The sequence below is a fragment of the Cebus imitator genome, unplaced genomic scaffold, assembly GCF_001604975.1.
Source record: "Cebus imitator isolate Cc_AM_T3 unplaced genomic scaffold, Cebus_imitator-1.0 Scaffold237, whole genome shotgun sequence".
NCBI lineage: Eukaryota > Metazoa > Chordata > Mammalia > Primates > Cebidae > Cebus > Cebus imitator.
The window spans coordinates 4,041,008-4,065,603 of record NW_016107552.1 but is presented as its reverse complement, the minus strand read 5'-3'; the positions used below and the strand labels follow the sequence as shown (position 1 = coordinate 4,065,603).

The window sequence follows — 24,596 nt, the reverse complement described above, 5'->3', positions numbered from 1 at the left end:
CCAGAGGCGAGGGTAGAAGGCGGGTCCCCTTGCATAGTCTGGAGGGCTGGACTTGAGGTTGTTCCCAATTGGAAGCCTCCAGAAAACAGGCGAGTCGAGGGTGGAGGTGAGAGGGGGTGGGGGTGGGAATTCCCAGCCTCAGGCTCTAAAATTCCCAGTCTATGGTGCATACAGGACTCCCTGTCTCCTTGTTCAGGGAAGTGGGGGAGGATCAGGGCCACACTGGGCACCAGGAGCTGGAACAAGAGGGTCTCTGGCCCAGAGTCTGGGATGGGGAGAGGCAAAGGGGACATTGGAAATTGGGGACATGTATCTGAACTGAGATACCAGCCCCTGTCCGGGCTCAGGAAGGGCAGGGCTAATGGTGGGGAGCTGAACAAGGGCCAGGCAGGGCCTTGAGTGCTGTGTTCAGGAGGCTGGCCTTTATCCCTCAGGACCTGGGGAGCCATGGAAACATCTGAAGGGGAGCGGGTGGGCACAGATGGACACTGGAAGAGTGACACGGGGGCACAGATCTAGCCCAGGTCTGATAAGGAACAGCAGAGTTCCACAGGACTGGGGCAGCAGAGGTGGCAGTGGGGACTTCTTAGAAAAGAGGGAGGCTGGGGGCGGTGGCTCAAGCCTGTATTCCCAGAACTTTGGGAAGCCGGGGCGGATGGATCACCTGAGGTCAGGAGTTTGAGACCAGCTCGACCAACATGGTGAAACCCTGTTTCTACTAAAAATACAAAAATTAGCCGGGTGTGGTGGCACGTGCCTGTAATCCCAGCTACTCGGAAGGCTGAGGCAGGAGTATCGCTTGAACCCGGGAAGCAGAGGTTGCTGTGAGCCCAGATCGTGCCACTGCTCTCCAGCCTGAGCGACAGAGCAAGAGTCCGTCTCAAAAAAAAAAAAAAAAGAAGAAGAAAGAAAAGTGGGAATGCGGGGATGGGGCCCGGAGCGCTCGGAGGGGCGGGGAAGGGGACTCCCAGGCCTCAAGTCTCTTGGAAGTGAGGGGGTGTGGCGCGGAGGAGGCGGCGGGACCGATGCGAGGCCGGGAAGAGCGCGCTGGGGGGCTGACGGCGGGGGATGCGGCGCGGTCCAGGCCCGTGGCGGCCTCGTCCTGTCAGGAACACCTGCGGGCCTCGCGCTCCGACGCCTCCGGTCCCGCGCCGGCCTCGGTTTCCCCGTGCAGCGGGGCGGGGCGGGGGCAGCGCGGGTCTCAAAGCTGCCTGCAGGGGGCGCCCGTGAGCGGCGCGGCCGGAGCCGGAGCCCGAGCGGCCGCCGAGACAGCGGGAGCAGGCGCGCGAGCCGCAGGTCAGCCGGGGTGCCGGGTCTGGGGTGCGGGGTCGCGGGTGCCGGGGTGCGGGGTCCCGGCTGCCGGGGGCCCGGGGCTGGCGGCCGGGCGGCGTCGGGCCGTCGGGGGTGCGCGGCCAGGAGGGCTGGGAGGCCGGGGTTCCCTCCCCTCAGGGTTCCTTTCCCGCCGCCCCGAGACCAGTTCCCCGGCGCGGGTCCGAGTCCTGCCCAGCGGCGGCGCCGGCACGGCCTGGGCAGGGCCAGGCACACTCACGTCCCGGGCGCAGTCCCGGCGCCGCGTGCGGACCCTCCGAGCCGCCCCAAACGGCACCGGAAGGCGCGCGGGGTAGGCGGGGAGCGAAGGCAAGTGCGGCGGCGGCGCGGGGTGCGGAGCCGCAGGTGGCGGGCGGGGAGCGTCCGTCCGTCCGTCCGTCCAGGCGCCACGGACCGGCCCCGCGCGCTCGCGTGACCCTTCCGGGAGCTCCTCCAGCGGGGATGGGCTGGGGGCGCAGCGGCGCGGGCCGGACCCCGGGGCGAAGGAGGATCCCCAGGTGGAGGGGCCGGGCCGAGGCCGGTTCCCCGGGGAAGGTGCGGCGCGGGCAGAGGCACCCAAGCGCCCGGGCGAGCCGAGGAAGGGGCAGTCTGGAATGCCAGGCCGAGCGCGGGCGCGTCCGGTGGACAGTGGTGGCGGGAACTGGGTTTGGGGGACACAGACGAGGACGGGGGACGGGCGGCGGTGGGTGCGTGCCTCGGGCTGGCCCTGGCCGTCTGCATGGCTGCCCCGAGCGGAGGTAGGAATGGCGGGAATGGTGACGGCTCTCGAGGGATTTGGCGCAAGGCGGCCCGAGGGCTCGAGGAGGCGGCCGTGGGCCGGCAGAGCTGAGATCCCTGTGTTTAGTTGCCCCGACTGTACTGTGGGAGAAAGAGGGAGACCCAGGGCTGGGTCCTGGGCTTGGGGAGCCGGGGCCGGCAGAGAGGAGCAGGTGTTCGTGGCCCTCAGGGAGGGTGGGCCACAGCTCGAGCCAGCTCTCCGTCCCGATCCTGAGGCAGCACCTCCTCTCCTGGGCTCTGCCCCGCACAGGGCCCTCTCCCCTCCTGCGGGGCGCTCAGGCCGCCTCCACTCCACTCCGGCTCCCCCAGACTCCCTGGCGGGGCACCCTGCCAATACTCCATGCCTGCATCAGGGTTACCCCAGGGTGCCCCGGCCCCGGGGACCATGGCGGAGAGCTCTGTGGAGCACCGCGGGCCAGGGAGGCTGTTGCAGGGTGGGGGCCCTGCTTTGGCCGCTCCCGGAGGCCTTGGGTGGGGCTGGGAAGGCTGGGCCCTGTGGGCAGCCCCCACTCCGACGGCAGATCCGCGCCAGTCCACAGCCACGGTGTCCGTCCCTCCTTGTCCTGCCCTTGCTTTTTGGGGTCTCCCAGGCTCCCCACAGTCCAAATGTTTCTCAAGCAAAAACCAGCCGCTGCTTCCCCATCCGTGTCCCCTGTCTCCTCGGGGCTGACCGGGCTCTGGGCTGAGCTGGCTGCGCTGTGAGCTTCCCTCCTCCTCGAGGAGGAGGCTGGGGGCACCCGGACACCTCTGGCGGTAGGCGGGCGTTGGGCCAGACTGACCTGGCTGCTCTTGGGGCTGTGAAGTGCAGATCTCCAAATACAGCCGGGGTTCCTACCTCCAGGAGTCTGCGGTGGACCAGGGCAATGGCAATGACTGCCTTGTGGGCAACCCGATGGGCTGGAGATTTCTTTCAGTGCCCTCATCTGGGTTCTGGTCTTGCATCCCCGACTCACTCCCTAGACAGGTCGCAGCCAACCACCCCCCTGCCCCGAATCTGATGTCGCATCTGTAGAACAAGGATGATCTTAGCAATGCTTAATGTGGAAAGGCTTTGACTTGGAGGCGAGCGGGGGAAGGTTTAGGGCAGACTAGAGGGCCGGTTAGGGGTGTGTGCTGGAGCTGGGGAACCGGGGAGGCAGTGTGTGAGCCTTGAGGGTCAGGGGACACCACAGGGATTGCTGTGGCAGAGGGACATGTGAACCGTGGTTGGCTTGGGAGCAAGTGTGTGGCTCAAGGGCAACAGCCCGGCCAGGTCCAGGTGGGGGCCTGGGCAGCGCCTGCCATGTGGGACCGGCCCCTGGTGGTGCTCAGCTGTGTCTTGACACCCCGAAGAAGGTCTTGGTACCTTCTCACCAACCTAATTCCTGAGCTACCTAACCCCAAATGAGCTAGAATTGCTATCTCAACCGTTTTTTGCAGGTTCTGTCTTGTCTGGTGCAGTGCAGACTGGGCCCTGAGCATGCAGGAGAGCAGAGGAAGGACAGGCAGACAGATGGATAGATGAAGGCGGGAAGCACAGGCTGAGGGGATTTGGGGCATGTGTGGTGGGGAGGCTGCGGAGAGGAGACCGCACAGGCAGGAGCTGAGCTGGTGAAAGGGAGGGTTCTAGCCCCCAGGGAAGGGTCTAGGACACTGACAGGAGGGGCTTGGCCTGAGGGCCTTGGTCCGAGGAGGTGGGTGGTCTGGAGGTTGCAGGGAGCAGAGGGTCTGAGATGGGGAAGGAAATGGAGCTGGGTGGGGTGCAGAGAGGAGCCCCACAACTGCCCACCTCCTGCACAGGGCCTGGGGCCTCCGGGTGGTGGGAAGGGGCAGTTCCACGGCAGAGAGGGAGGCCAGCCCCTGCAGCCTGGACACCGTGGATCCCGCCAGGGGCTGGGGAGGATCAGGTGGAAGGAGAAGCAGGAGAGCAGCTGCCCCTTGGCCCAGCACAGGGGGCGATGGGAGTCCTGGGAAAGCAGGACCCTGGCCTTGAGCCTCCGCGGCATTTTCTCTGCTAGTATCTCGTCACCTTTCTCTCTTCACCTCTTTCTCCAAATCCCACCCAGACGCCCCTTCTCTGAATTGCCATGGGGATTCTCTCAGGCCCCACCCCTCCTGCAGGGCAGGCCTGTTCTAGGAGTCACCGGGCAGGGGTGGCTGCTGCCCTTCTGTGCCCCACCCCTCGGAAGAGCTGCTGCAACCCTGGTCTTTGTCATCGGCCGTCACCTGGCGGAGAGGCTGCCAAGCAGAGGGAGGCTAGTAGTGTCACTTGACGCCTCCTCTGGCGTCTGGGCAGGAGACTTCTCCCCAGAGGCCCCAGGCTGGTATCTGTCTGCCCCTGTGTCACAGGAGGACTCGCCTCTGGCCCCTCAGTAGGCTCTGCAAACACTGAGCCAGTCTTGCGGAGGCTGTGCAGTGGAGAAGAAGCAGTAGCCAGGCTCTGCTAGGTCACCCTGCCCTCCCGTCAGCCTCGGGGCTGCCTTGTCACACCTGCCCAAGGACCCACCAGCCGGTCCTCACCCTTCCCACCCTCAGTGTAGTCACTCCGGGGCTTCCTGAGGACCTGCACCCAGCACCACCCCTTCAAGCCTCCCCAACCATCCCGCCCAGGCCTACTAGGCACTGTGTCCTCAGGGCCATGTAGAAATACTCCCTTGTCCCCACTTCAGCAGCACAGTACCTGTTGCACGCCATCTGAGGGAGGTGCAGGTGCTGATCCTTCACGTGACCTGATGCCTCACCGCAGCCTGCGTACACGTGAGCAGCCTCATGCAGAGGGGAAGCTCTGCCCGGGTCTTGGGGACTGTGACATGGAGCAGGAGCCGCCCCCAGCCAGGCTGCTTTCAGCACAGCGTGGGCCCACAGCACCTTCATGTGAGGTGCGGCCCCTTGGAGGAGGGCTGTCAGGTGAAACATCCTGTGAGGGGGTGAGTGGCCTCCAAGTGGGGAGGGGTGGGGCTGTGATCTCCCTGGCCCCTGGCCTGGACACATGGGGGTGTGGGGAGCAGGAGCTGCAGCCCCCAGTGCTGGCCCTGGGGCATAATGTGAGGGCTGCTCTCTGAGGAGGGCTCAGGGCCTTAGCCTCCAGCTGCAGGGAGCTCTGTCTCGGCCCCGTCTTGCCCACATCCTGCCACCAAGAGCAGAGAGCTGTGGCCGCACCAGGGCTGTGGGGGAGGGGTGCCAGGCATCTCTCTGGGTCCTGGGCCCAGCCTGCACCCAGCACCTGGAGTGGGGGCCACCGGGCAGCCCTGGAGGGCAGGAGGGAAGCGGAGCCCATGCTGAGTGGACGCGGGGTGGCTACTTGCCACTGGGCAGTGAGGAAGGCACCTGCGCTGAGGAGTTTGGGAGGGGTTCAGGGATCCTGGGGCCCTGGGTTTGGGCCACCCCAAAAGCCAGTCATAGCGGGGGCCCTCGACCTGCTGTGCCCCCACAAGCCACTTGCTGATGCTTCTCCGTCCACCCCATGCCTCTCAACTGTTTCCTCCTAGTCTCGGTCTCTTGGTGGCCTTCCTGTGAGAATTCCTCAGTGCCAGCCTCCTGTGCGTGCCTGAGGCCCATCACATCCCATTTCCATGCCTCTACTTTTCAGTCCCTGGATGTGATATGATTTCTTGCTCATATCCACCTGTCCTTGCTCATTTCTGCCAATTGGTTCAGAAGTTCTCATTCTTGTCTGTGGATGCCATTCCTTTCTTTGCCTCTTTGGAGATCCTAAAGGTCTCTGAAATCATTATTAGATTACTGTCTTACCTGCCTTTCTTCTGCAATGAATTCATCTCCGTATTTTTCATTCTGTCGATTACCTTGCTTAGCCTTCACTTACCTCCTGTGCTTTGAAATTGATTTGTAACTCAGGTGAGCCAAGGTTGTGGAGACAGGGAGTGACCTGCGGTGCCTGAAGCCACAGGGCAGCAGCCACCTCCCAGGAATGTCCTGGATCCTTTCCTCCTTGGAGGTCCCCTGCCATAGGCTCAGGGCCCAGATGGGGCCAGGCAAGCAGCAGGCAGCACATCTCCCTGTGGCCCAGCAGTTGGGGTGCTGCCAGCCCTGGTAGAGGTACTTGGTAAACACTTGTTATGGGAAGGTAGCAGGCGGGTTCTTAGGCTGGGGCTCTGGAGCCCAGGAATAGGCCGGCATGGCTGGAGCGGGTCCGAGTTCCTGCACTGTGTCCTGTTCGTTGCCCTTAGCCGCACTCAGGAGCAGGTGTGCAGGGCACTGCCTAGAAGCTGGTGGGCACCACCGTGCAGCAGGCTCTGGGGGGTATAGCCACCATCTGGGCATGTGTACAGAGGGCCTTGATAGTGTGACATACGAGGAACCAGAAAAAATGGGCTAGGAGATGTGTGGGTTTTGATTAAATGGAGTTTTAATTAAAGTGTCCGGGTTGGGGGAGGTGAGGAAGGGAAGCAGCAGCAGCTTTGAGTCTGACCGTATGGAATCCTATGGGGTTGTTCTTTCCAAAGGCATTATGCACGTTCTGCAACGAGTCCCCTGTTTATATGGGACAGCGTCTGCCCTCTGCCCTGTCCCCAACGAGGGGCCGTCACAGAGCATTACATTATTAATATTTAATTTCCCCTCCTGGTTAGCAACAGATGACTCAAGGATTAATTAGATGCACAGGGCCAACAGAGAGGGACAGGAAATTGCCAGATCCTGGCCCCTCCCCGGGGCCTCTGACCTTCCTGTCACTCTGGGAGGCGTCTGAGGGAGGTGAGTGGAGGCCCAGGAGCCCTCCTGCTGCTGTGTTCTCTGTGGGCACGACCCCAGCCCTACGTCACCCTCCAGTGCTCTTGGTGAGGCCGGGAGAGGTCACCTCATGCCTTTGGGCCTCAGCTTCCTCATCTGTTAAATGGGCTTTGTGGGACCAGCAAGATCACAGATGACAGTCGTTTCCCAAGCTCCTAAGCAGGCTGCACAAGCTGTCTTTGAGGGTCCAGTGCAGTGCTGGCCTCTAGGCAGGTGGCCCCTGGGACAGCGTATGGTTTGACAGCTCAGCAGTAGCTGGCACCATGGCCAGCTGACTGTGTTGTTCCCCAGTTCTGGTCCATGATACATTAGTAGCCTGAAACTGGGCACAGGGGGAGAATTTACACTGCAGAAATCAGCCAAAGCCTGTAAGTCAGGGCAACCCCTGGCCTGGGGCCAATTTGCCAACCTGTGACTGGGTAGCTCCCAGCCTTCCCCCGAGGAATGCACTTCTCCCCTGCCTGCCCCGAGGGTGCCTCTGGCTCCACCGATCTGCTTTGCTCAGGGCGGAGAAAGGCACAGCCAAGAGTGGATTCTGGCTTGGCAGGGGCCCAGGTTGCCTGTGGGTCCGGGCAGGCCTCACCCAGGATGTGCTGGCAGCAGCTGGTAGAGCCTGCAGGAGCATGGTCCTGAGCTGCATCAGCCTTGTAGCCTGGGCTGGTCAGACTGGCAGAAGGCTGTGGTGTCCTTCAGTGCAGATGCCCTAGAGAGGGCAGTGGTGGGAGACGGGATGCCTAGGTAGAGGCGGCTCTTCAGTGGTTCACTGGGCCTCACTGAACAGTGGCCTGTCGCTGCTGCTGGTGGTGCTAAGCCTGGGAGGCCACCTTGGGGCCAAAGGCCAGGCACCGGGGTGGGAGGCAGCCCAGGTCCAGCACCGCACCAGTTTCACTTGTACCTGCTGGGCAGGGGCCTGTCGTGAGTCAGGGGGGCCTGAAGGCTGCTCGGGGAGAGGCCAGGAGCATCAGGGGTAACTGTGTTCCTTGAGTGTGGCCAAGGATGGTGCCAGGAGACTTGGTCTGGCATGTCCCTGCCAGCAACACGCTTTGTGAGTGGCTGCCTGGCAAGTGCACCATGCAAAGCAGGGGCTCGGCAGGACTCAGCCCTCTCTAGCTGCTGCAGACCTCTGCTTCTGCAGGGTCTCTGGCTCTGCACTCTCCTCCCTCCTCCCATTTCTGTGTCAGAGGCTCCATTTTGAGCCACCTAGTGGGGGCAAAAGGGCCCGTTGGGTGCAGGAGAACCTCCAGGCCCAGGTCTGGCTACAGCCTCTGCTGATCTTGTTCCAGCCCCCTGAGTTGCAGATGGTATTGGAGTTATAGGGACAGTTGGGGTCCATCTGCTTGAGCTCCGTCACATGGACAGTGGGGTAAAGGGGAGCCTGGCCCTTTGAACAGGGCTCGGGACCAGGAGTGACCTTCTTTCCAAGTTGCCAGGCCTGCTCCATCCCTCATGTCCTGGAGGAGAGTGAGTTGAGGTGGCTGGTGAGTCCACATGAAAGACAGGCAGGTGGTGGCTGCTGGCTACACACCCATAGTGCCCCATGAGGGTTCAGGACTGGAGGGGGTAGATCTGGGGGCCTCTTAGCTCCAAAGAGAGGTCGTTTAATGGGTAGAGGTCTGCTTGGACCCAGACCATTCACAGGCTGGGTGGGGGGACACTGGGAGTTGGGGCTGGGCTCAGGCCTGCTAGGGAACCAAGACTTCTCCGGGAACCATTTAAAATCTGTTTATTTCCTTCTTATAGAATCATGGGTGAGGGCCAGGTGAGGTGGCTCATGCCTGTAATCCCAGCACTTTGGGAGGCCAAGGTGGGCGGATTACCTGAGGTCAGGAGTTTGAGACCAGCCTGGCCAACATATTGAAACCCCGTCTCTACTAAAAATGCTGAAAATTAGCCAGGCGTAGTGGTGGGCACCTGTAATCCCAGCTACTCAGGAGGCTAAGACAGGAGAATCGCTTGAACCCGGAAGGCGGAGGTTGCAGCGAGCTGAGATCGTGCCACTGCCCTCCAGCCTGAGCAACGAGAGCAAAACTCCATCTAAGAAAAAAAAAAAAAAGGAATCATGGGTGAGAGCTGGCATGGCCCCTAGAGGTCATTTGGGGTCCAGCCGCCTCACCGTATCAATGAGGAAACTGAGGCCCAGAAATGAAAAGCATTCTTGCCCAGACTCCCCCACTGAGTCCTGGCTCAGTACCCGCTTTCTGCCAGGGACCAAATTCGTCAGTCATTCCTGGTGTCAGACAGGCTGAGGAGCAGGTGGGGGAGAGGGCGTGGGAGGAGGGAGGTGAGGCGGCTTCCTCCGAGGGGAAGCTCATAGTCAGCTGCTGTAGTGCCGCCCCTGCCCTGACTACAGCTGGCTGGCAGGGGCACCTGGAGGCAGCAGGTTGGGGCACAGTGTGAGAGGGCTTACCCTCCGCGGCAGTGGGAGACAGGACCAGGCGGCTCCCCACATCCTTCCACATCCGAGCTCCAGGGATCTCTGGCCTGTCCTTTCACAGGGCGGCTGGTGGCCCTTAGGTGGGTGCTGGTAGTTCCTGGGACAGCTGGTGGGATGGAGTGGGCCAGGGGCTGAGAAGCTGGCTTGGTGAGAGACGGTGGGTGGGATGGGGAAAGCCTGGGCAGGGAGGGGCCATTCTGGAAAGGAGGGTCATGGGGCTGGCTGGGATCCAGGACCCAGGAAAAAAACAGACTGCGGCTGATCCTCAGCCCCAAACCCAGAGGGGGAGGCACCGTGATCCCAATACCCAAAGCAGGGAATGCAGGGAGCCATGGATGGTACTGGGGTGAGCTGGAGTCCTGGCAGGGGCCCGACCATGGTGCTATCTGTCATTCTGCAGAGGCTGGGAGAAGGGGCTGCCTCCTTGGGAGGGGTTTGTGTGAGGGTTGTAGCAGGAACCCTACTGAACCAGGGAAAGCAGCCTAACTCAGTGACTTCTCTGGGGGTCCTCCTCTAAAGTGAGGGTCAAAATCCTACCTCTCCCGCCTCCTGGCTATGACCACGGCAGACCAGGCAGGGCGTGGGTGTCACAGCAGACCAGGCACAGGCCAGGTGTCAGCCGGAGGATGGCCCCTGACCATCCTCAGGTGTCAGCCATCCTGGGGGCCATCCTCAGGCTGGCACCTGGCTTGTGGGTGGGGTGGGATCTGAAGCTCTAGGGTCTTCAGGGGCCAGGGTGGATGTGGGGCGAGGGGTGGCACTTTCCACAGGGCCTCCCCTGTGCAGGTGGTTCAGCTATTCACTGCTGTCCCTTTGAAGGTGCCTCAGGAATCCTGAAGCTGGGCTGAGCCATGCTGCTGCTGCCAGAGGCCCTGGAGAGGGCCTGGTTTTGGGAGACTCAGAGTCCTCTGTGAAAAAACCCTTGGAGAGCACCCCAGCAAAGCTGCACTTGGCGCCTGTGAGGAAGGGGCTCAGAGGCCTGGGCCCCTCTGCCTGGGCCGGGCTGGGAGCCAGGCAGGCGGCTGGGCTGCAGCTATGGACCGTGAGCTGGCCCAGCCCACGTCCGTGCTGAGCCTCCCTGTCTGTGACCGTGCCCATCATGGGCTCCTGGGTGTACATCACGGTGGAGCTGGCCATTGCCGTGCTGGCCATCCTGGGCAACGTCCTGGTGTGCTGGGCCGTGTGGCTCAACAGCAACCTGCAGAACGTCACCAACTACTTCGTGGTGTCGCTGGCAGCGGCCGACATCGCGGTGGGCGTGCTCGCCATCCCGTTTGCCATCACCATCAGCACTGGGTTCTGTGCCGCCTGCCACGGCTGCCTCTTCATCGCCTGCTTCGTCCTGGTCCTCACGCAGAGCTCCATCTTCAGCCTCCTGGCCATTGCCATTGACCGCTACATCGCCATCCGCATCCCGCTCCGGTGAGCAGGGTCAGGGTTACATCTGTGCAAAGGCTGTCGGTGCCCAGGCTTTGGTCTGTGCCCGGGGCCAGGGTGAGCCTGGGGTCAGGGCCTGGGCTGCATTGTCAGCGTGGGGAGCTGGGGATGGGGCCCTGGGCTCAGCAGGGGATGCCCAGGACCAGTATGTGGCCAGCAGTCATGCCGAACCGACTGATCCCTGTGGGCTCAGGGTGGCCTGGTTCTCCCTGGGTTTCCCCAGGCTGCCTGAGACCAGCCGTGCTCTGGCTGTGGGCAGATGAGCGTGTCCAGGGTCTGGCATTAGGCTTAGTGGGGAGCTCTGGTCCCAGTGACCCACGTGCTGCCGGTGGGTGTGTCTGGCCCATTCCTCACACATGAGCAAAACTCCCCACATGATGCTGGGGCAAGCAGGGAACCAGGGGAAACCACAGGACCTCAGTGCTAGGAGCCACCCGCCACCTGCCTTCCCCCAGCTCCTCTGGGCCAGCCTCCCAGCATGCACATTAGGAAAATGACCCAGAGAGGGGAAGTGACTTGGCTGAATGCCACAGTGAGTCACTTGGACCTATATGCAAATTCTGTTGCTCCTTAGGTCACCAAGGACTCGTGGTCTTGGAGACAGCCTGGGTGCTCAGGGGCTAGCTGTTGGAGGGGGGTTTTTCTGGTGAATCTTTTGTGAAGTGACTTCAGCCAAGTATTGTGTAAATGAAGATTTTCCCAGAGGCTGAGTTTTCTTGGCTTGGCTTCCACCTACCCAGGCCATAGATGAGGCTAAAGAGTGCATCCCTCCCTTGGGGACCTTGGAGGTCTTCTGCCCCACCTCCTGGCCCCTTCTCCACAGAGCTGGGTTCCACAGCCTGAGTGGCTGTGAGCCATGAGGCCACGCATGAGGCTTGAGGTGGTCAGGGAGCAGGGGACACCATTCCTGCAGTGAATTATCTGAGACTGGTGTGGGTGCCTCCCTAAAGAGGAAGCCACAGCAGCCCCACTCGGGCTGAGGGTGCCCCAGCAGGAAGGAGGACCCAGCTGAGTGAGCAAATAGAAATTCAGAGTGTCAAACCCAAGGGGGCCTTAGAGGTCATTTCCTCTCATCTTCTGGATGGAAAATGAGCCTCAGAGAAGAGAGTCAGCTGTCTCCGGGCCACACAACGAGTTGGTAGTAGAGCTGGGGCTCGGCCTGGAAAAGAATGTTGTGGCCTGATACCCACTGGCCTTCAGTCACTGGGGAGAGTCATGGGCAGCCTGTGTCCCAGAGCCCGCACCAGGCAGCCGTCAGTCACCTGGGCTCTAAGCGGGAGCAGGAGCCACGTTCAGGCTGATCCAGGGAAGGGGAGGAGTCTGGCCCTCACACTGCCCTGTCAGATGCTCTGCACCCCAGGAGAGGCTAGAACCCTTGGCAAAGGAGAAGGGGACCCTGGCCAGCTCTAACAGGGGCAGAATTAGAGGTTGTCTGACTCCCAAGTGCAGTCTCAGGGGAGCCTCCACCCCTTGTGCTGCAACGGGCAGAGCAGAGTTTAGGTTCGTCCAGTGACAGGTCAGAACACGGAGGCCCAGGAGGGGGCCTGTCTGCAGGTGCCCAGAGGGGACAGAGAACAGAGGACTGGAGCCCACTCAGGAAACCGAGCTGAGCCTACGCACCGATTCAAAGGGCAACAACCTTCTAGGGAGTGATCAGGGCTGCTATTTTCAATTTAAAGGAGCTTGACTTTTTTTCCCTTTTGTCTCTCCCTTTGCTTCTCTGAGAGTTGAGTGACTGACTCCCGATGTAGTAGGACAGGATGGGCTGCATGGTTGTGGAAAGTCAGCTGCCTCTCTCTGGGCCCATTTCCTCATCCATAGGATAAGTGTCTGCCCCTCTGAGCTCACAAAGGGGTTCTGAAGGTCCAATGAATGGATGGGGTGACAGGGACCCTGAGGAGGGTTGGTGGGGTGGGGAGAGCGGGGATTCAGATCATTGTGTTCAGAGCCATGGACCTGCCTGCCCCTTGCCCTCTACCCATCTCATCCCAACTCTCTTGGACCTGGGCCTCAGTTCCACCCAGACCTTGAGCCATTTGACTCTGCTCCATGAGGCTCTGCAAGGCTCAGGCTGGTTTCTTCTGTAGGGAGCCCCTGGAGATGATGACGACAGTGATGTTCATCCTCCCTCGTGGGCAGAGAGCTTTACGGTTGCCAAAGGATGTCAGCTCGGCCTCTCCTTTCATCCTCTTGGCCTGCATTGTGGCCAGGGCGGATGTTCTGACCCTCCTGTTACTCATGAACTCATGGGGAGGCCAGAGGAAGGAGGACATATGAGTGTCTCCTGATGTGGATGGACTCCTGGCCCTTCAAGCTATTCCTGGCCTGCAGGTCCCTTCACTTTCCTGTTCAAGGCCCCTGGGGCGCTGGGCATGTGGAGGTGTCCATGTGGGCTCCCAAGAGCAATTGGGGCGTGAGGGGAATTTGGAGGCACTCCTGGCTGGCACTGGAGTCGCAGCCTGGCTTGGCATCCTCCCTCCTCCTTTCTCTGCTGGGAATCCAGCCTCCTCTACATGCCGTTTCCTGCTCCACAAGCCTGCCCCAATCTCCATTAACTTTTTTTTAAAAAGAATTTAGTTTTGGAAAAATCTATTCTTTTCCAAGTACATGGAACCTGTTGTGCTAGCACAGGGCATAGTCAAGGAACTCTGTGAGACAGACGCCACAAGAGGGGCAGAGATGTAGCTCTCTCTGTCCCCAGAGGATAGAAATTCAGGGCGAGACACACAGACATCTTTTCCCAGTTCCCAGGGGACTTTTGTGTCACCGTCCCCTGCCTCTCATAGCAGCCCCTGGCAGATGCTCTCACTGGTTGAGGAATAGGCCAAGGTGCAGTTGGTGCTGAGGCCTGAAGTCCTAGGACTTCTGAGAGAGCAGGATTGGGAGAGAGGGCTCCCTGGAGGAGGCGCCACCCAGTCGGTCTCACAAGATGGGTAGGCAGGGTGTCACTGGCATGAGTGTGGTGGCAGGTGTGTCAGGAGCTGGGGGCTAAGCCTGGGACAAGGCCCTAAGGAAGGAATGAACATGTAAGCACTGGGCCAGGGAAGGGTGGCCTGGCTGCTGAGTGACAATGAACAGAGTGGGCAGGAAAGGTGGAGGCCAAGTTGGGCCTGTTCACACCAGGGGAAGGAATGTAGGTTTCCCCGATAGGTCCATGGCTCTTCAGTTCTTGGATCAATGACTCCTTTGGACAACTTAGGAAAGCCCCACCTCCTCAGGGTGGTGCACATGCACATGAAGCCCCAGCCGGAATCATGGGGCATATTCTTGGACCATAGGGTGAGCCCCCAGTGTGAGTAATGGAGATCCCCAGAAAGGGGCAGTTTGCAAGCCCGGGGAAACGGCTGCAGACAGCACCCCCAGAATGGGTGGGCAGCTCTGGGACCCACATTCTCTGACATATCTGGGCACCCTGGAGTGGCAGCATGTCATGCTAGACAGCGCTGGCATCCCTTACAGCTGGATGGTCAATGTTTGGGGTCTAGGAGGGCAGGAGGTGAGTGTGTGAGTCACAGATGCAGCCTAGGGGACGCTGCTGCTCCTGGCCGAGGCTCAGCCATGATTCCATCCAGGCTGATGCTGTCCCCGCCCCCTGGGCACCAGGTCCAGAGCTCTAGCCTATGGGGCTTTCTTTTGATTACGCTTAGTCTATTTGTGTTTTTTTTTAAAAAAATGAGTAATAGTTGCCCACGCTAAAACATTAAAAAGGAACAAAAGAGTACAGTATAGTAGAAAGTTGTCCTCCACACCCCCGGCCCCCCACCCCCAGTTCCCTCCCTGCAAAGCCATGTTAAGAATCCTTCCAGAGATATTCTTTGCATATATAGGCAAGTGCTATTAATGCATGTTTTGTTTCTGTCCCCACACGGGGCTTTCTTTGCAGAGTGCAGTGAAGACTCCCCTTGTGGGTTCCCTCTTCTGTACAAGTAAACAATTGGACAGACCGGGATTTCCATACTGTGTTCCCAGAAGCCTTCAGGTTGGCTCTGCTGGCCCCACCAGTTCACTGATTCAACAAACATTTAATAAGCCCCTTCCCTTCCCCAGCAGCGTCACCTCTGTGACTGCCTGGGAATGTAGGCGACAAGGTTTGCTGCCGAGAACAGTCTGAAAACCAGCAAAGCAGGTGGCCCCAGGGCCCAGGCAGCTCTGCAACACCCCTGTGGCTGCTTGGCTCTGCTCCACTGCCTCAAACGACAGGAAACTCACTAGTGCCTGAGGCAGCCCATCTCTCCTGTGAATCACTCAGCTGAAAAACTCTCACCCATCCTGAGCTACCATCGGCTTCCCTGTAATTTCCACCCAATGATTCTCCATTCTGCCCTTAGGGGGCAGTGCTGACAGGTCCAGGACTTGGCCCCATTTTACAAATGAAGAAACTGAGGCTCAGAGAGACGAAGTTTTAGAACATTCCTGTTTACCGGGCCAGAAACCAGGGGGGGATATGCTTTTCTCAGGAGTGATGTCAAATTCATACAGCTTCCCAGTCAATGGGGACTATATAAATTACTATTTGCAAAGCACTAAAACAGTGCCTGGCACAGAGTCAGTGCTACGTAAGCATCAGACGTGAGAATGAGAAGCCTGAGATTTCATGTTTGTGAGTCTGACAGGAGGCAGGGCAGTGCCAGCTCCCTGTTGCTTGGCAGCCATGGGCAAATCTATGACCCTCCTGTGGAGAGCCTGTTGCAGGTGACCAAGCCCCCACAGAATGGAGCTGAGGAGCTGCTGAGCATGGGCTTGCCCACTGACTGTTTGGATTCAAAATTGGCCCAAGAGATTCAGAACAGACAGACTCGCCTTGGCCTGAGTTACCTCTGGGCTCTTGGGATGTCCACAGCAAGTCCATTCCTCTCCGCAGGCCTCAGTTTACCCACCTGTAAAGTGAGAGGACTGGGCCACATAAGAGATCAGAAGCCACAGGGCTTCTCTTTTTCTCTTTAATTTGAATTAGTTGACAAAATTTAAATCTTCGGAGATTCTACCCAGAAAACCATCTCCCCAGCCCCACCTGAGATCTGGTAACAGTGGGTGCACATTTTACCTGACAGTGAAGACCAGCCCCACTGGCTGCCTCCTGGGTGAGCTACATGGAGGCGCCTGTTTGCTACTCGTGGATGAGGTGGTTTCTGTGGATGTTCCCAACCCCGGAGTTAAGTAGAGCACAATTTTCCTTGCACCTACTGAGTGTCCCTGTCTCAGAGCTGACAACGCAGAGATGGATGTGGGAAAGCCCTGCCCCTGAGGGGCCCCGATGTGGTGGGGATCTGCTGTACTTTGGTAGGAAACTTCTCTGAGCTCTCTATCCCAGACTTGAAGGATGGGTAGGGTTTCTGCCAGGTAGAGGGGAGTGTAATCTGGTCTTGCCAGAATCAAAACTGTTCAACACAAGTCATCCCTCAGTGATCATCATGGTTGCCTTCCTAAATTAGGGAGACTTTTTAAAAATTGTCCATTCTTTCATGAAATCTATGCCACCTTTCCTGCAGGGCTGAGGTCTGCTTCCTGGCTGGCAGATCCAGCCATTTCCCAAGTATGAGAGTGGGAATGGGTAGGCTTGGATTTCTGTCTGGCTCTCACTTAGGAAGACTGAGTGATTTCAGGCAGATTGCTGTCCCCCTGGACTTCAGAATTTCCTTACAAATGTTAAGATGGCCATGTAAATGTTAACACGTAATCTCATTTCTCTCCAGAGGGCTGTGGGTGGGTTTGGAGGGGGGAAATGGCATCTCCTTTGGCCTGGGACCTCCTCCCCTCTTTTGCCCACCATGCTGCCTCTCCCCAAGGGCTTCTGGAGACCCCAAGTCAAATGGGGAAGAGAAGACAGGGATATGGAGTACAAGAGGCCTAGATCCTCTACAGGTCAGATCTGGCCGCTGCTGCCCACAGCCAGTGAGGATACCCTCCAGACCCTTCCCACTCTCTAAAGGGTAACGTGTCATAGCCTTAACCAAGATCAACCATGACACATTTGCCTTTAGAGAAAAATCATGTTTTCCCCCTCAAAAAATCATGTGTTAATTTCCTCCAACCAAACTAAGTCCTAATGACCATCTGGACGTTTGTACATGGGTTTACATTTCTGGGGTGACTGCTCTCCTGTTACCTCCCAGCAGCCCATGAGAAAGCAAGGCATACACCTTCCACTTAATGGAAGAGGATGCTGAGGCGAGGCAGCAGGAATGACTGGTCCAAGACCTTCTAGCTAGTAAATAGGGAAGAGGTTGCTGCTCTGGGGTCCTGAACTCTTGGCCCTGCTTAACCCTGGCTTCTCAGATCTCTGACGCTGGTGTCTTCTCCCCAGGTACAATGGCTTGGTGACTGGCACGAGGGCTAAGGGCATCATTGCCATCTGCTGGGTGCTGTCATTTGCCATCGGCCTGACTCCCATGCTGGGTTGGAACAACTGCGGTCAGCCTAAGGAGGGCAGGAACCACTCACAGGGCTGCGGAGAGGGCCAGGTGGCCTGTCTCTTTGAGGACGTGGTCCCCATGAACTACATGGTGTACTTCAACTTCTTTGCCTGTGTGCTGGGGCCCCTGCTGCTCATGCTGGGTGTCTACCTGCGGATCTTCCTGGCAGCGCGACGACAGCTGAAGCAGATGGAGAGCCAGCCTCTGCCGGGGGAGCGGGCACGGTCCACACTGCAGAAGGAGGTCCACGCTGCCAAATCGCTGGCCATCATTGTGGGGCTCTTTGCCCTCTGCTGGCTGCCCCTGCACATCATCAACTGCTTCACCTTCTTCTGCCCCGACTGCAACCACGCCCCTCTCTGGCTCATGTACCTGGCCATCGTCCTCTCCCACACCAATTCCGTTGTGAATCCCTTCATCTACGCCTACCGTATCCGCGAGTTCCGCCAGACCTTCCGCAAGATCATTCGCAGCCACGTCCTGGGGCAGCAAGAACCCTTCAAGGCAGCAGCTGGCACCAGTGCCCGGGCCCTAGCAGCTCATGGCAGTGATGGAGAGCAGGTCAGCCTCCGTCTCAACGGCCACCCCCCAGGAGTGTGGGCCAACGGCAGTGCTCCCCACCCGGAGCGGAGGCCCAATGGCTACGCCCTGGGGCTGGTGAGTGGAGGGAGTGCCCGAGAGTCCCAGGGAGACACGGGCCTCCCAGACGTGGAGCTCCTTAGCCATGAGCTCAAGGGAGTGTGCCCAGAGTCCCCTGGCACAGAGGACCCCCTGGCCCAGGATGGAGCAGGAGTGTCCTGATGATCCATGGAGTTTGCCCCTTCCTAAGGGAAGGAAATCTTTATCTTCTGGTTGGCTTGACCAGTCATGTTGGGAGAAGAGAGTGCCAGGGGCCCCTGAGGGCAGCTGGTTCCTGCTTTGGACTGAGAGGAGGGAGCCCCAGGCTGGAGCAGCATGAGGCCCAGCAAGGAGGGCTTGGGGTCGCAGGAAGCAGACGTTTCATGCTGTGAAGCCCTGGACCAGGTGGGGGCCACAGCACCAGCAGCATCTTCGCTGGCCAGGGCCCAGCCCTCCACTGCAGAAGCATCTGTAAGTGCCACCTTGTCTCCACAGAGCAGGTTGGGCACAGCAGACTGGCCTGGCCCTGAGGCTGGGGAGTGGCTCCAACAGCCGCCTGACACCCACCCACCACTCTCCCTAGACTCTCAAAGGGTTCAGGAGCTGCTGGGCCCAGAGGTGACATTTGACTCTTTTTTCCAGGAAAAATGTAAATGTGAGGAAACCCTTTTAATTTTATTACCTTTTCCTCCCTGGCTGCTGGGTCTGTCGGTCCTGCTGCTAACCTGGCACCAGGGCCTCTGCCTGGGGAGTCAGGCAGTCCTCTCCCGCTGTCATGAGCTGCCATCCACTTCTCACTCCCAGGGCCATCTCTCGGAGTGACAATGCTGGGATCACGGACAGGGAGTTACAACAGAGCAGTGCCAGAGCATGGGCTCAGGCCCCAGGGGAGAGGTCGGGGCTGGCAGGCCACTGGCATGTGCCTAAGCAGCGCGGAGCTGCCCGGCGAGAGGCCTTGTCTAACTGCCTTTTCTTCTAAAGGGAACGTTTTTTTCTGAGATAAAATAAAAATGAGCCACATCGTGTTTTAAGCTTGTCCAATGAGAATGGTGTCTGAGTTCATTTCCTACTCCATAGCCAGACCTGTGCACACAGAGGCATGTGTTGTGTATGTGTGAGAGAGTGTGTGTATGTGCAGACACCTGCCTGCCCCAAGGGGCCTCCCCAGGCTCCTGTCCTAGAGGGGACAGGTGGCCTGGCTGCACCACAATCCAACCTGCGTTTCTATGAGGGCCCACAGCGGCTGTGGAGAAGGGGCTTTCCCCAGAAACTCCCTCCCTCATTAACTCTCCTAACATCTTTAAGGGAGGATCTCTTCATATGTCACCTCTGAACTGTGACCCACCACCCCTGCCCTGCTCCACCCCCCAGCACAGGCCACAGAAGTATCTGGAAACAGATCTGGGCAGGGGCTGTACTTCCTTCCCCTAGAATCCCCCTCCTTCTATTCCCAACAGAAGAAACTAGGAGGAAGGGGTGTTTTTGCTCTGACCCCAGCCTCAGGGGCCTCCTGCCTGAGGAGGTGGTGCCATCTTTCTGTAATGAAGTCTGAGACCCAGAAGGCAGTTAGCACCTGCCCCTGCCTGAGGTTGGCAGGGAGCTGATTGTCCCAGTTTGGTCTCACTCACTCTGGGACACCCAAGAAGGAGTGTGAGAACTTCAAGGGTGATCCTCACACAGCCCTGGGAGCCCTGTTTTACAGATGATGAACAAGCCCAGAGAGGTTACATGCTTGCTCCAGGTCACGCAGCTAGTAAGTGGCAGAAGTGAACTTAAAACCCAGGTCTGTCTGACTGCAAAATCCCTGTACTTTTTTTCCCATTAACTTATGAACTATTTGAACCAAACCAAAAAGTATAAAACATCATGTTCCGGCTGCTCTACTTAAGAAATGAAACATTGTAACTACAGATGATGCGTCTGGCCCCTGCCCATCATCACCCTGACTCCTAGGCCTGGAAACAGACACTTCTCTGAATTTAATTTCTTTCCATTGCACTTTTCTTTTTCTTGAGACAGAATCTCGCACTGTCACCCAGGCTGGAGTGCAATGGCGTGATCTCGGCTCACTGCAACCTCCGCCTCCCGGGTTCAAGTGATTCTCCTGCCTCAGCCTCCCAAGTAGCTGGGACTGCCTGGCTAATTTTTTGTGTTTTTAGTAGATACCCGGTTTCACCATGTTGGCTAGGCTGGTCTCGAACTCTTGACCTCATGATCTGCCCGTCTCAGCCCCCCAAAGTGCTGGGATTACAGGCGTGAGTCACAGCAGCCAGCCATTTCCATTGCACTTCTTTACATTTTTAGCATATGGATGCCTGCAAAACTCTCCCAAAACCAATATAGGATTGTGTTAGCTATCTCACTGTTATATCAGAGGTCCTCTACACTGGCTGCACAGGAGAAATACCTAGGAAGCTTTGATCAGCACCAAAGCCTGAGCCCTTTGTCCCAGAGACACTGCATTAATTGGCCAGGGCAGATCAAGTAATTCCCCAGGGGGTTCTTATGGACAGCCAGGACAGCCTATAGGAAGCCACTGATACAAATGCACGGAGTCCACCCCATTCACACGAGCTTCCTCCCTCCTAGGCTCTGCACTGTCTGTGGGCTGAGTATGGAACAGTGGCCAGGTATGCCTGAGGAGACCAAGGGCACAGAAGGTGCTAGTCCTTATGAGCAATTGGTAGGAAGAGGCCTGAAAGAGAACAAAGGCATGGAAGAATGAAACCTCATCTCTCCAGCCTTTTCTGAGACCTTGGGAACCAGGCTTTGAGTGCTGAGCTGGAGGTATATAGGCTTTGGGGATGACAGGACAGGGGCAGCTCCTCAGGAAAGGCTTCTAGGTACAAATGGGCCCTGGTCCTCCCAGGGCCAGCTCCTGCCCAGTGGTAGAGCCCAGGCCTCCTCGTGTCCTCAGAAGCCTATGGTCCCACGTCCATACCCACCCCATGTGGGTTCCCACCGTCAGCAGGCCTGAGTGTAAGCACATGCGCACAGACATGAACACATGCATGCATCATTCCTCTGACCACATGTGTGCACATACAAGCATGCTGGTGTGCAGAGCCCACCTCAGCAGGAACAAGTGCCCACAGCATCAGCATGAGGGAGATGTGAAGACTCGTGAAGGGCATGAGCAACAGCGCAGTGCCAGGGGTGCAGACAGTGCCCCCTGGTCCACACCCTGCAGCTCTGTCAAAGGGCCCCTCTCTACCCTCTCCCTGCTCTTCCCAAATGGCTGGGGGTGGATGGCATGCTTCATTCAGGCCTTTCCCGCATATAAGGGTCCCATCGCAGATCCATGTTCTTGATAGCCCCAGCCCCTCTCTACGGCAGGTGTGGCCAGGCCACAGAGAGGCTTGAGAGCAGGGGTCTGGCATAGGCTGGGTCTTGGCTCGTCACTAGCCCTCACAAGAGACAAGCCCTCCAGAGAGCTCCCTTTCACCCTCCTCTAACCACCGCTCCTGAAACCCTACCTTAATCTGGCTGGATTAAGCCCCTATCCTCTGGGAGGCATCTCACAGGGGCTCAGGGAGCTGGGTAGAGCCACAGTTCTGTGTGCTGAGCAGGGGACAGCAAACCACAGCAGGGTACGGAAGAGGGGTCACCTGGGTAGTGACAGGAAATGAGCTGCTGATGCCCCTGCATCTTCTGGGACTCGGTATACCAGAAATGGGAAACTGGCCTTTTCAACTGTGGTGGGGAGACAAGGACCCAGGGCAATCCAACCGCTCAGCACCGCTGCCCCTGCTCCTGGGGCTGCAGGGAAGGCGGGTGAGGCCAGCACTTTGTGCCTAGGATACCGCTCCCCTGTCCTGCAATGTTATGCCACTCCCCTGCATAGCTGCTGCTACGGGATCTTGCCCCAGCTGGACACTGTCCCCTGAGCTCTGGTGCCTGACAAGTGTTTTCTGAGCATGCTAGGCAATGCCCCTCTGCTGATGGGAGAAGCTGCTTTAGAGGGGACAGAACTTAGGAAGACCCAGGTGTGCTGTGAGGCAAGTGGCCCCCTCCCTGAGCCTTACTGCTCTGTAAGATTCCCACCTTCTCCTCCTCCCCACACCAATCCCCCCACCAAAGGTACCCCTCATTGCTGCTGTCACTCATCATTAGCAGTCACTGTCATTGTTAGGACAGCCCCTGTCAGGCTGCAGAGCTGAGGGAGGGGGCAGAAGAATGTCAGATGACTCACACAACCTCAAAAGAGGGGGATGGATACACAGAACCTAGCTACAAGAAACACCTTGTGAGACTCTGGTTCAACCCTTTCTGTTTCCAGAGGAGAAAGAGCAGATCAGCAGAGCTTCCTGACAAGTCCCTCTGCTTCTCACTAGTCAGGCTTGGACAGGGGGAGGCCTAGGAGAGAGGCTAGGCCAGGGAGTCAGCATGAGGCTGGGCAGGTGACAAGGGTCCTCTGAGGGAGGTGGGGAAGGCTTTGCATGGAGCCATCCACGCTTCTTTGCCTCGTCCAAGGAAGTGTTTCTGTTTTGGGGAGGAGGGGAGTGACTCTGTCAAATCAGCCATCTGGACTGTCACCTAACGACAAGCTAAGCCCTCAGATTGTGCTGGTTAGACCTGAGCCCTATCTCCTGGCTCTCTGGTTCCTCTCCCAACCACTTAATGAGCCCTTGTTGATGCACACTGAGCCGGGGGCAGGGTGCAGGGAGCCAACAACTGAGAATAAGCCCAATGGAAGGAATAAGCCTGTGAGAGAGACACAAGCTCTCAGCGGAGGTGAAAGCCACACCCCAGTGGGGAGCCACGATGGGCTTCACAGAGGGGGCCACACCAAGCTGGCCTTTCAAAGGCCCCCCATCAGCTCCAGGGCCCCACCTCTCCAAGGTGTTGGTCAGGAAACAAGAACAAGGAGGGGCTGCGCAAATCTGCGCCTGATTTTCATCTGCCTACACTGAATTATGCCATCCATTTGGAGGCAATTTTCAAGTTAAAATGTTGTCAGAAGATTGTCACAGTTTTGATCTTTCTTTTCTTTCTCAACCCACCCACATTTTCTAGTTAAGTTGGAAAAGGGAGTGAGGGGGATAGAGCCTGGTTTATATTCAGAGATTTCTGGAATTGTTAAAGATAGATGAGACTTTTAGAAATTATCAAGTTTTCTCTTCGGATAATTTAGTCCCAGTCCAATGTCACAATTGTTCTCTCAGTTCCAGAACTTTTAGGGGAACTGGAGGCATCTGGCCAGGCATCCTCCAGTTATCCCAGGGTGTCTCTTGGGGTTTCAGCTTGATTCTCTCTGTTGCCTAGTTCAGAGATTTCAAATAATTCCACCACTCGCTCCTTCCAACCACCACCCTGCTCCACCGACTGCTGAAAGCCCCAGTTTCAATCCCTGGCTTTGCCATTGACTTCTTTGACTGGACAAGTCACTGTCTGAGCTGCCACGCCTACTTTTAGATAAAATGAATTAATAAATGTGGGCCAGCCACCATGGCTCACACCTGTAATCCCAACACTTTGGGAGGCCGAGGCAGGTAGATCACCTGAGGTCAGGAGTTCGAGAACAGCCTGGCCTACATGGTGAAACCCTGTCTCTACTAAAAATACCAAAAAAAAATTAGCCAGGCATGGTGGCAGGTGCCTGTAATCCCAGCTACTTGGGAGGCTGAGGCAGGAGAATCGCTTGAGCCCGGGAGGCGGAGGTTGCAGTGAGCAGAGATCGCACCACTGCACTCCAGCCTGGGCAACAGGAGCGAAACACCAACTCAAAAATAAATAAATAAATAAACAGATGTGGCAGGGCTTTGGAAGGTATATGGAACACAAATGCCCAGGATCATGATGATCATTATTTTTATTTGTTTGAGATGGAGTCTTGCTCTGTCACTCAGGCTGGAGTAAGTGGCGCAATCTTGGCTCACTGCAACCTCTGCCTCTCAGGTTCAAGCAATTTTCCTGCCTCAGCCTCCCGAGTAGCTGGTACTACAGAGGCAGGCCACCATGCCCAGCTAATTTTTGTATTTTTAGTAGAGACCGGGTTTCACCATATTGGCCAGGTTGGTCTCAAACTCCTGAACTCATGATCCACCTGCCTCAGCCTCCCAATATGCTGGGATTACAGGCATGAGCCACTGTGCCCGGCGATGATGATCATTATTGCCATAATAATAAATCCATTCTCAGTTCAGAACAATAGAGGGTAAGCAATCAATAGCTATAGTGTTCTTGGTATCAGAGAGTGGAATGGAGGCTGGAAATGACAGAAGACAGGGCGGTGGGGGAGAGAGCTACTGCTCAGTGACATTGTCCAGCCATTGCCAGAGGGAGGAATGTGGTGGGTGTGAGTTCAAACCAGGCACCTGGAAGCCCTGATCTCAGGGTGCCAGAAGGTGGGTGTGGAAAGGCAGACGACTGAGGCAAGGGTCACTGATGATGGATCATTTGCTTTCTTCAACTTTATGCTGTCCCATCTATTTATGAAAGTCTAGAAACTAGGAAAATTTAGGCTTATCTAAGAGGCAAACGGAGAAGGGATACAGTAAATGTCTGGGCTGACAGAGTCAGGATTCAAAATGACCTCAGAGGGCTAGACAGATAAAACTGAGCAAGGATTGGTATAAAGTCCTGCTTAGACCGGGTGCGGTGGCTCACTCCTGTAATCCCAGCACTTTGGGAGGCAGAGGTGGGCAGATTACTTGCAGTCAGGAGTTTGAGACCAGCCTGGCCAACATGGTAAAAACCCACTTCTACTAAAAATACAAAACTAGCCAGGCGTGGTGGCACACGCCTCTAGTCCTAGCTACTCAGGAGTCTGAAGCAAGATATCACTTGAATCCAGGAGGTGGAGGTTGCGGTGAGCCGACATCACGCCATAAAGGGAGGAGTGGGAGGAGAGAGACCCA

The 24,596-nt window shown here is 57.7% G+C and overlaps 1 protein-coding gene across 5 annotated transcripts; it reads left to right on the top strand.

Moving 5' to 3' along the window:
* The first annotated feature begins 999 nt into the window (after positions 1–999).
* ADORA2A (adenosine A2a receptor) lies at positions 1,000–18,783 on the top strand. 5 transcript variants are annotated; one of them, XM_017498125.2, is made up of 3 exons: positions 1,000–1,296; positions 10,088–10,690; positions 17,010–18,783. In XM_017498125.2, the coding sequence occupies exons 2-3, from the start codon at positions 10,368–10,370 to the stop codon at positions 17,917–17,919; spliced, it is 1,233 nt and encodes a 410-aa protein (XP_017353614.1). In that variant the 5' UTR covers positions 1,000–1,296; positions 10,088–10,367; the 3' UTR covers positions 17,920–18,783. The 5 variants fall into 5 exon arrangements, with proteins under 5 accessions (XP_017353614.1, XP_017353615.1, XP_037583637.1 ...); XM_017498126.2 differs by lacking the exon at positions 1,000–1,296 and adding an exon at positions 4,834–5,012; XM_037727709.1 differs by lacking the exon at positions 1,000–1,296 and adding an exon at positions 9,132–9,348.
* The last annotated feature ends 5,813 nt before the right edge of the window (positions 18,784–24,596 follow it).